This window comes from Protopterus annectens, chromosome 5.part0 (assembly GCF_019279795.1).
Source record: "Protopterus annectens isolate FY-2018-M chromosome 5.part0, PAN1.0, whole genome shotgun sequence".
In the NCBI taxonomy this organism is placed as follows: Eukaryota; Metazoa; Chordata; order Ceratodontiformes; family Protopteridae; genus Protopterus; species Protopterus annectens.
The window spans coordinates 1696151258-1696163764 of record NC_056735.1 but is presented as its reverse complement, the minus strand read 5'-3'; the positions used below and the strand labels follow the sequence as shown (position 1 = coordinate 1696163764).

General features: G+C 37.0%; 1 protein-coding gene across 1 annotated transcript in view; it reads left to right on the top strand.

Annotated features, from left to right (window-relative positions):
• SPAG17 (sperm associated antigen 17) overlaps window positions 1-12507 on the top strand; it is a 3638922-nt gene that overhangs the window by 1827989 nt on the left and 1798426 nt on the right. Inside the window, exon 21 of the mRNA XM_044071485.1 lies at window positions 1133-1351. Within this exon, the coding sequence (XP_043927420.1) occupies window positions 1133-1351 (219 nt within the window). The remainder of the gene's footprint in view (window positions 1-1132; window positions 1352-12507) is intronic.

Sequence of the window (12507 nt, the reverse complement as noted above, 5' to 3'; positions counted from 1 at the left end):
TGTTGGAGCTTTTCTCCTCGGGCCTCTGCTGAAAATGGGCAATTGTAGCCCAGTCGGACAAACTCGGTCAACAAATATAAAATATATATATATATATATATATATATATATATATAAAATATATTTGAAAGTGTGTGTGTGTGTGTGTGTGTGTGTATATATATATATATATATATATATATGTGTGTGTGTGTGTGTGTGTGTGTGTATATATATATATATATATATATATATATATATATATATATATAGATAGATAGATATGCACATACACACACACACACACACACACACACACACACACACACACTCAAAACCTCACATTTATGAGTAAGAATACAATTTGTGTCATAACCCTCATTGCCCTCATTGGATAAGGAACTGAGGTGTCAGATGGTGAAATAGCAGACTTAACCAAACAGTATAACTGTGCTGCAGAACTCATGGGCTATTTTTTTGGTTTTGATTGAGTTAAAAAATTATGGATTTTTATTATTTAGCATCTGATAGTCAGTTGTGCATCTATAATAACAGTGCTGTTTGTGAATGGTAGCATAAAAAGGAAAGATGAAAAATGCTGTCTTATCATTGAGGTAAAAGTAAATACAGTTTTGAAAAATACAGGCATGCACTTTGTGATATAATAATAGGACATAAGATACCCACTAATATGTATTTTCTTAATCTAAAAAGTGGTGCCGAGATTAACATTCAGGACTTGCAGGGGTAGCAGCAGAGAGCATTCAAAGATACTTCTTTTTTTCATCAGCTGGTGGTTTGCTGTGATTTAACACTTGTATTCCTTAGTAGCCATCCATACTGGTGCAAAGTAATTCACTGAATTTTATGATTCTAAAAATAACTTCAGATTAGCGTTTTACATCTTTGAAATGCATGACGTGTAGGCATTCAAATGAGAATTATGTCAAATGCATAAAAAATGATCATGAATGTGCAAAGTCCATCTCTTGAGCTTTTAAAGTGCTCTAGACCAGCATTGATACACATCCAGTATTCTGTCTATAGTCCTAAAATGTTGCATCTTGCCTATGAATGAACCCTATACATTACTGTAAACTGGTAAATTAGTAAACACTTTTCCTCATCTATTAATCTGTGTATGTTTTTAAAGGCTTGGAAAGTAGAACAGGAGAGATTAATGGAGGAAGAAAGAATGAAGAAAGAGAAGAAAGGAAAGGCTGGAAAAAAGGGAGGAAGCAAAGATAGATCAGCTTCCAGAGGAAGTAAGAAGTCACCTTCTTCCGAGTCAAAGTCTAAGGAGAAGTCCAAAGAAGAAGCACCAAAAATTACAGCAGCTGTCACTGTATTTCCACCAGAGAACATTTTAAAAGTGAGTATTATAGGTTTTGTTTGAATAGTAAGAATTTAAAATAATTTGCCTCTACAAAGTGTTGATCTTTCTTTAGTCATAGCACTGAATATTCTAGAATTCATTGGAAACCAAACCATTTTTATTTGTTTCTTGTCCCGAATTGCCTGATAGTCAGAAATGTCTCTTTTCAGGGGAAAAGCCAGAAGCACTGTATAATTAATTTACTTGTTCAGGGTCATAGATCATTCAAGTAAAGAATGAAGATCTTAAATCTAGGACTAGAGAAAGAAGCCTTTTTGTAACTGAGGAAGAAGGTTGTTAGAAACTCATAGCTTCAACCCTCTGAGCCATACTGTCAACCTTTTAAGGTCCTTGGACACCAACAGGTCAGTGGCCCATCTATATAATAATTAAAATAGTGGCTCAGTACTAACTGCTTTTACTTTTTTCCTCACCTCATAGCAAATTATTTTTCGTCTTTTTGGTTGTGCATTAACTTTGTATCTGATGTTGTCCTTTTCATTCTTCCTTAATGAATGGGTTACAGATCCGATCTTTGGAAAAAACTCCGCTGCAAACTTTAGACTTTGGATCCAGTTCCTGAGCTCCTTCCACTACCCATAATGCCCTACCATACATTTTGATAGACTTTAAACAGTATATCAAGAAACTCAATTTCAATATTATATTTGATGATTTGGCTATGGCAATGAGTGGGTTGAGGATGTCAAGCACTTATACTCCCCCTATCCATTCTACCCTGCAGTTGTTTCAAAAAATTGTAAATTGGATTTACAAAACATATTGTGTAGAAATAGGAAAAGACATGGGCATGTATGTGACAATTTAAGTAATAATGAAAAAAGAATATTAGAAGATATGAAATATAATAACTTAAGAATTATGAAGCCCGGTAAAGGGCTCAGCTTGTAGTTATGGGGACTGGTGATTACATTTCTAGGCTGAGCGATATTTTATCCAAAGGTACATATTTAAGTGTTTTCTTGAACAAACTGAATACCACTTATAGAAAAATTAAAAAAATATATTTGAATGATATGTTCATACAACAGCAGATTGGTTTGGAAGATTATAACTATCTTAATGTTACTGCCCTAGTTGTCCCTGTTATTTTTGAAGTACCAGAAATACATAAGGATATACAACATTCCCCTATGTGCCCCATTGTCAATGCTAGGGGTTCCATTAACCACCCTTGAACGAAATACCTCAATGAGAATTTAAAAATTCTGGCCTTACAAGAACCCCAAATTTGTAAGGATTCTTGTGATTTCCTTAATAAAATTAACAAGCTTGAATTTAAGGAAAGTTATATGTTTTTGACTATTGATTGTTAAAGATCTGTATACTACCATCCCACACAAAACTAGGTATAGAATGGTTTGTTGAGTTTTATTCGATAAAGGGATCCCACAAGAAAAGGTCAATCTTTATGAGACATTGCTAGAGACTGTGTTGAAAAACATTTTCATATTTGAAGGTAAATATTACCTGCAGCATAACGAGGCAGCAATGGGGTCTGCTTGTGGTGCCCTGTTTGCAAATGTAACAGTGATTCAGTGGGAAAAGATGTTTCTACATGATACAGAGTGCATAAAGTCTTCTAAATTTTACACTCATTATTTGGATGATATTTTTTATTGTTTGAGACAATGATACGGAGAAGATTACTGATTTTTTTAATATATTAACCACAGTATCGATTTTCTTAAAGGGACAATACCAGTGTGTAAAATTCGAGTACAACTTCAGATCACCAAAGTAACTCCCACTTTATCTATGTCACTCACATTCCCACCCAAAGTGTCATTTTTCTTTTTAAATATCCTGTATCTTTTCAATTCCAGTCTTGTTTTAGCTCTCAGTGTAAACTACCTTTTGGTTTTGTATTCCTGTCAGGTTTGAATCAGACTTACACTTCCAACTTTCAGCATTGTAAGAGCAATAATTAAAATCTGTCCATATTTTTGGTTCGTTGTCCCCCAATTTTTAAGGCTTTGTATAATGGCATGCAGTCTGGGTGCCAGGTTTCATATGCTTCACAATGTACGTGCTAACATGAAGCTTGTTATTCTTTCAGCTTTCTGTGTTTATAGCAGCAGTTGAAATCTGTCCCTATTTTTCATCTGTTTTCTCCTCATTATGTTTGGTTTTGCTCAGATGTCTTGCTGTAAGAGGTTGGGAGGTATGGCATGGTGTTTCACTTAACGACATCACTTAGCATTAAAACTTAGCATTTTAGAATGATCTTTCACTGTGAATGATCCCACATTGAGCAAGCCTGTTAACTGGCCAGATATTCACAGAATGTCCAGATTTTAGCAACAAATTTTTTGTCTGATCCTCATAAACTGGGAGATTTCTGGCAAGTCACTGTGGGTTGAAGTCAGTATGTACATACATTCAAGTGTCAAGCTTCATACCCTTCACACAATCCATGCTAATACAAAGCTTGTTGTACTATCAACTTCCTAAGTTTATAAGAGCAAAGAAAATCTGTGCCTACCTTTTTCTGTTGTCCACACATTATTTTATGCCCTGTCCAGATGTCATGCTGTAAGAGGTTGCGAGGTATGTCATGGTGTTTCACTTAACTACATCACTTAACATTAAAACTTAGCATTTTAGAATGATCTTTCACTGTGTTTCCTCTCTGTAGCAACCCCAATGAATGATCATTCTAAAAAACAAAGTGTTAATGTAAGAAGCAGTTGCTAAGCACTTAACTGCTTCTTACATTAAAACTTTGTTTTTAGAACGATTGTTCACTGTGGTTCCCACAGAAAGCAGCCACAATGAATGATTGCACATGGAGCAAACCTGTCAACTGGCCAGATATTTGCAGAATGTCCAGATTTTAGTAACAAATTTTTTGACTGATCCTCATAAACTGGGAGATTTTCTGACAGGTCACCGAGGGACTGACTACACAGCAATGCATATTTATGCAGTCTGGGGTGCAGAATACACAATAATTAAGTACAGGTAAGGGGGTGGATTTAGAGAAGACTGAACATCATGAAGAGGCTGAAGCAAACATCTACATGGTAATTAATGAGTTTGTGAGGAGGGTACTACTTGCCACAGCAAAGGTCTCCCATAAAATACTGCACATAATGTCTAAGCGAACAGCTGTAAACTTTTACCCTATCAAGACAGCTATGTTATTATTATATAAACCTGTAAATAATATTGCATCTAGCCTCTCACATAGGCATATAGCTGCATCTAGCATGCATTGACATCAGTGTATTCATAATTATTGGCTATTTTACATCATAACACTAAGTCTGTATATATATATTCATTCATAGTTTGTGTGTATTAATTAACTTTATGTTTTGTAATTTTTATATTAAGAAAATGAAAGGTAAGATATAGGTGCATGAATAATTACAGTCACTGAACTCAGAAAAAGAATATGAGTTGGGATTGAAAAGTGAACAGTGATTTAGTGTGCCATAAAAATGTCCAAAATGAGACACAGAAATATAATATTTTCTTGTTTTGTAATGGATAATTTACATGCAGCATCATGACTATGTTCTGAATTTGGGAAAATACACCTTTGTTAAATTTATTTCCGATATAAGAAAAGTGCTTAACTCGTTCACTGTAATGGAGTTCTGGAAGTTTGGTCTTACCTTCCTGAGCTTTTTAATAAAACCAAGTTATGTCCTCAAAGTTCAAACAAATCTAGAGTAGAACACAATTGTTACTAAAGATGTATAAATGGCAAACTTTTCAGCACAAACTAATCTTTATATGTTCACACTTACAAGATTCTAGTTCTTGAGATTTTGTAAGTCACACAATAAACAATGCAAAATATGAATTTGTTTCGTAAAGAACTTATAGTTTAGCAGTAACCACTCATGTTATTTTTAGCACTATTTTGTTCATCAGATGTGAACTTGAAGCAGTTCTGTCTATGTCGCTTGGTTATTTGAAATATTTAGACAAATATGAAAATCAGTGCAAGATAAATAATATTTCCTTAGATGCACTAAACTGAGCTCACATATAAATGCAAAAAGACAATTAAAGATGTTTTGGTTTTGCCTTGCAGTGGCTTTTTAATGAATCAATAAATCAATCTTCAGTTTCGTATTAGTATGGGAATATATATATATATATATATATATATATATATATATATATATATATATACTTATTAAAAAATCTTCTTCATAGCGCATGCTAGCCTTGATTTTCATTCAATGCATACTTTATGTAGACAGATAGATATTTAAGATACTAACTTCAAATACAGCTACAGCAACACTAAACTCTCCATTCAGCAACATTAAAAACATTGAAAAGGGGGTAGTAGTAAAGTTTTTGCAGGAGAGGCTTAAGCCCTCATGTACCCCGTATGTTAATAAATAGAAGCCATGGGTTTTGCAGATTATGTAACAATGCACAAATAATACAGCTTTACCATGTATCAAGTATCAGTAAAACAGCACCTCACTACTGCAGACTAAAGCAGTTTGACATTAAACCATTCAAATATTAACAGCACTTATAACCTTAACATCTGATCTAAAGTCCATATCCTTCATACATTCAAAACAAAATATTATTTGATTGGCTGTCATATGCTTCTATATATCTCGGGAAAGAGAGCTTTGTGTGTGCTTAGTGCTTTGTCATATGTTTGGTACATTTAGGAAGGAAGCTTGTTTTTTCAAACTGCCAGTTCATCACAGCATGCTGGCATTTACACTGGGAGATCACTCCACAGCCAGGAGAGGGATTTTGCCCTTTTTCCATTGCTTTTTTATCCCAGAGTTGGCATGTATAATTAGCAAGGGGTGTAGGGATGCAGGGGTCTTTTTTCCCCTAAATTATTGAATTTTGACCATTGGTGATTGATGTAGTGTATGCTGATACAGTGAATCAGTGATGTTGTGAAATGTTACCATACATATATTTTATTTATTTTACATTTGTTTACCAGGGAAGTCCGACTGGACACAGGTCCTCTTTTAGTGGAGGCCCAGAAATAAAAGCTCCAAGACTAACAAATACATCAACAGAGAAACAAATACAACCAAGTGAAAGGCAAATACATACAAGAAAGTGATTTTAGACACAAAAAAGTAGACTAAACAGTAATTTACATAAAAAAATGGTTGTTTACATTTAGTGGATATATCCAAAGATTATGTACAGTTAAAATGAAACTACCATTAGTGGTAGATCATGCTAGTAGAGTAGGAGTATTGATAATAGAGTGAAACGGAGGAATAGGTTAGGGATTTGCAGGTGCAGAGCCAGGTGTTAGTAAGGTGCATTTTTAGAAGTTTTTAAAATTGAAGTGTTGAGGAGTTAGTTACTAGCGAGTTAGGTAGATTATTCCAGTATTTGAAGATGTAGTTGGCAAAAAGTGAGTCACCTGCAGAACTGTTAGCTTTGGTGGTGTGTAGAAGTAGTTTGTTGCTGGAGGGAAGGGGTCTTGAGAAGGAATATGGTTGAATGATATCTTTTGAGTGCAGGGTTTTTTTCTGATTGATAGAGTATTTTATGGGCGAAGGTAAGTTGATTAAAGAGAAGAAGTTGAGGAAGTTCAAGCCACTTGAGCTGCTTAAGTGATGAGCAGTCATGTGACTTGTATGAGGCATTAGTGGCAAACTGGGAGAGTTTATTGTAACTGGCTTTGAGTTTGGCTAGATCTGTCTTACGGTGGTTATTTAAGATTGGGGAGGCATACAGAAGAATTGAGAGGAGGTTGGTTCTAGCAATGGTGGCTTTTGTCTTATTTGTAAGAAGTCGTTATTTCTATATAGGAGACCTAATTTTTTGGGAACTTTTTTAATGGATTGGGTAATGCGAATATCAAATTTTCAGGTTATTGTCAATTTCCACTCCTAGTAATTTCGTATGGTTGGTTGGGGTGATAATAGTTTTATTTTTAGAGAGGATACTGAAGGTTGTGGACAGGGAGGTGTATCTGGTTGGGTAGAAGAGAAGAGAAGAAGTTTTGTTTTGTTGGGATTTAAGATAAGTTGGAAGCTACCCTCTACCTCTTCTCCTGCTCTAACTTCCACATCATCTTCACCACCCTCTAATACTCCCTCTCCCCACTCTCCTCTATTCTCATTAAAACCTATACCTACTTCTACTATAAAGAAACTCCTTCTGAAATTGAAGCCATGCACTAACGCACCTGATAACATCCCTTCTTACTTTCTCAGCATAGCTGCTGAAGCAATTGCCTATCCCATAAACATTTTAATTAACCGCTCCATCCAAGAATGTACAGTACCCCAAATCTGGAAACAGGCCTTTATCATACCTTTACATAAAGGTGGCAACAATAACAATGTTACTAACTTCCGACCCATTGCTATCCTGTCTCCCATTTCTAAACTTCTAGAAAAGTGTGTCCAACTTCAACTCCTACCACATCTCTTAGATAATAACCTTCTAACTCCCACACAACATGGATTCAGACCAAATCATAGCACCATGACAGCCCTCCTCTCCTTTCTTGAAACTATAAATAAAGCTCGTGACTCTGGCCTAATTGTTTCTACCCTACTACTTGACCTCTCTAAGGCCTTTGACACTATCTCACACAGCCTGCTCTTAACTAAACTCTCAAAACTTAACCTATCTCCCTCCTCTTTGAACTGGTTCTCCAGCTACTTATCCAATAGATATCAAGCAGTAAAATGAAAAAAGGCTACCTCCTCATTTCTTAATACCCCCACCGGAATCCCCCAAGGCTCCATACTAGGGCCCCTTCTCTTCAACATATTTATAAATGATTTCCGCAAATCTATCCCATTCTCAAACATCATCCAATATGCAGATGATTCTACCATTATCTGCTCTGCCACATCTACCCCCATACTCCTAAAGCTTACGCAAGATGCTTTTTCAATCACTGAGCAATGGATGAAAATAAACCACCTAGCACTCAATGCTTCTAAAACTAAATTAATGGTATTTACCCCCTCTAAAGTCACTTCTTTTGATATAAACACATTCTCAATTACTAGTCAAAATAGCTCACTTCTGGAACTGGTGTCAGAAGCCAAGTTACTTGGGGTCCAAATTGACAGCCAGCTTAATTTCAATTCCCATCTACAATATATATAAAAAAAACCCATCAAAAACTAGGTATGCTGTACCGACAAAATCAGTACCTTACACCCACCACTAAAATCACTTTCTCTACTTCCTTTCTTATCCCCTCCCTTCTCTATGGAGCTCCACTCCTAACTAATCTTCAGTCCTCTCTAAAAAAACAACTTTCCTCTTGATACAACAAAATCGCCAAGTTCGCTAACAGCCATAAGTCCTCCACCCACCACTGTTCCTCTCTCCAAAAACTAAAATGGCTAGAACTACCCAATCATCTCACCTATACTCAGCTAACTCTTGCCCACAAGCTCATTTTCAACCCCTCTCTCTGTCCCTCCCTGTCTTCTGCCTTTAAGATACACCTACCTGATAGAGTATTAAGGTCAAACAATCAAAATCTATTAAGTGCATAAACCAACTCGTCCCCCAGGCAAAAAACTACTATCCTATAGCCTAGCTCGCCTTTGGAACTCACTACCACCATCCATTCGCACCACCTCTAACCATTATATGTTCAAAAAAATCTCTTCACGCACATCTAGTATCCCAGTGGGAATGCTCTTGCTCCCACCCCACATAACTAACACTGGCAATTTTCATCTTCCTTCTCTCCCATGTTTACTCCAGCAATTTTCCTTATTATTTCCCCTAACTCACATTATTATTCCCATGGTATCTGCAAAGAATGTACTAGACTGCACCTATTAAGTTTATGCTTCTTAAGTAATAACTACTCTGTATCACTTTGCAATATTCCTTTTCTTAGTCTATAACACCTCCAACTTTCATCACTAGTCTGTATTGTTTCTAATGTTTGCCATACTTTTGAAATTAATTGCTTGAATCTTTTACATTTGTATAATTATCATTAGTAACCTACTGTATGTACCTAGTTTGTTTTTGGAGCTTTTCTCCCCAGGACTCCATTGAAAACGGGTTCATTTTGGCCCAATGGACTATCCTGGTAAACCAACTGCAAATAAATAAGTAAATAAATAAGCTAGTGAACAGGAATCAGGGGATAAGAAGGAATCTTGAGTAAGTACATGGACGTCTTTGAGTGAGAAAGATGAGCAAATCAGGGTAGTGTCATCAGTGTACTGAGGTCTGGGGTGAGGCCGAGTGGAGCTGGTTAGTAAAAAGAAAAAAAAGGAGAGGACCAAGGATGGAGCTTTGGGGAACCTCTAAGGTGACAGGACAAAGGGGTGAAAGATCTTGTTGCCAGTGGACAGCCTGTTGACATTCTGCTAGGTAACTTTGGAACTAGGTGATAGTGGGATGACTGAGGCTAAGGGAGGAGAGGACATAGATGAGTTTGGAGTGGTTAACCATGTCAGAGGCCTTGGGCAGGTCCAGGAATATAGCTGATACAAATTGACCATTGTCTCTATGCTGGACGGACACACACACACACACACACACACACACACACACACACACACACACACCCCTAAGCATCAATACAGTAGGTAGAGATTTGGTAACATAAGTAGACAGTGACCTAGGATTTAACCACCATATGTCTACTGTACTGAAGATGTCCTTCTATATTGCTCAACTTATAAGCAAGGAGATAGCATTTTGGTCCAGAGATGTCATTGTCCCACTGTACTCAGCGCTCATTGGGCCCACCATTGAGTGTAATTGCCCCCTTTGGTATGCACCTGTACAGACATATGCAACAACTAGTGCATCCACAGAGGTTCCTCACGAAGAGAATACACGGACTAAACCACATGACCTATATAGACTACCTCAAAGTTCTATCATTATATTCAGCCTCTTATAGACTTGGCCTATAAGGCATCTTCTGACCCAGTACTAATAGACTTACTGTACATCTGTAAGCAAGATAGTATATGAAATACCTGATCCAGAGACCTTAATCCCTTCTGCAACATAAATAGAATGGTGTGGGCAAATGGGTTCATATCCCAGAGGATGTCACTACTCTGGAATAGATCCCAACCATGTAAAACAAAGCTCATCCCTGTCCCTCTTCAAATAGAACTTAGCCTGGTATTCACCTATAACCCTATGAACCTATACTTAAGAACAGGAAACAGTTCTTGCCCTGGTAATCATCTGTGTATTTTTATTTCCTTTTGCTGCTCACTGTATGCAAAACCTTGTAAAGTTGAAATAATAGAAAGAAGGGAAATGTTCACTGAATGTTTTATTTTAAATCTTGTTTCAAGATAAATTCCTGGTAGTTTTGGTCTGGTTATGATGATCTGAGTTAATCATGCACAAGTTACACAATGGGGTGGTCTACACCTCTCCCCTCCAGGCTTTTGTATATTAGCTAAAACATTGTCCTCCCCCCTAGTGACTTTTTTAAGCAAAGGCCAGCTGAAAGTACTCGCAACATAGAAATTCAAAAAAAAATCTAAAAATGTTATTACTCACTGCTAAGAGTCTAAACCAGAAACCCCCCTCTCTACAAGCTCTCCTCGCCTTGGAGAACTATGACATTTGTACAGTCACTGAGTCATGGTTTAAAGCCATGGAGAGCACACCGGAAGTGCAAAGCTATAATGCCTTCAACACATTTAGACCAGCTACTACAAAGACAAGGGATTAAAGGTGGAGGTGTCTTAATTTGCATCACAAATAAATATAACTCAAGGCTGATGAAAGAGGGTGACGCACTTGAGCTTCTCCACGTGCAAAGGCTAAATCCCACACCACTTCCTTGCAAGCTATAGGTCTCCCTCTATGACCTAGGAAACAAATAGCAAGTACTTAAGCTTATTGGAAACACTCACCATCCAACCTAATACCATATTCATGGGCAACTTTAATTACCCCAGCATTAACTGAGAATCATATACAACAGCAAATATGTAGGCACAGAGATTCCAGGATTTTGTAAACGCAAACTCCCTGTACCAGACTGTCAATATCCCGACCAGGAGTGCAGTCATACTGGATATGGTTGTAACTAATATGGGATAGCACTGCACACCCCCTAGTGTAATGTCTTCTTTGGTAAGGTCAGACAACAAAACGGTCTCTTGTAAAGTTAAAATAAAACTCAAAACTCCAGCTAACCCAGGAATGTTCAGGAACTACTCCAAAGCTAACTCCATACTATTAAGTGAAAATGTGACAAGATTTCAAGCTTCCATAAACCCTGAGAACACTGCTGCCTGTGAGGAACTGTTCACGTATACCATATACAAGCATGTTATTACCTGCATAGAGGCAGCTGTACCCACCAGAAACAGGCACAGAATTAACATAAAAAACAAGCCACCCTTGTGGAATCATATCATCAACATGCTGTATAATAGAAGAAAGAATATCATGGCAAAATTTAGAAGATGTAGCACCCAGCAGGATAAAAGCACTCTCAAACGCAAACAACTCAGAGGACAAATAAAGTCTACCAAAGTGAAGTATGAGGTCATTTTGGCCTCTAGGCAAAGAACAACCACAAAGCAAATTCAAAGGCTATACATAGTCGTATGCAGAGCTCATTGTTAATGGAGTCAACTGTACTGATCCAGAAGATATAAGCAAACCTACTAGCCGACAAATTCAGCTCTAATTTTAACCCCCCCAAGCTGTGTTGGAGTTCATTAATCACCTGAAACTTCAATTGAAACAAAAGTTCATGTGGCAAAGACAATAGGTGTGAAGGTAACTTCTCCATTCATCTCAAAGAGACAGTGAAAAGAGGTGACAATGTCCCCACTCACAAAAGCGACATGGTACAGACAGTTTCATGTCTAATAGATTGCCAGTCTAACAATGCTTCACAATTAAGAGATTGTAATTTCAGTTTATGAAAATTGGCACAGAAGCCATTATCAGTGGGGTATGGCTCTGTAGGAGGTCTGACATGCTTTGGACTTCCTGCAGGATTTTTGGCTCAGTTGAGGATATGCAGTCAGAATGAAAAGCTGAAGAAAAATTTACTGAACTATTTTTATATTGCTTTTCATGTAAAAGGGGAAATACTCCTGTTGAGCCATGTGCTAGGGATAAATGGCCATGTTTTGTTACGTGGGTATCGGCTGTACAGCTACATTTTTGAGGAAATGATATGGAAA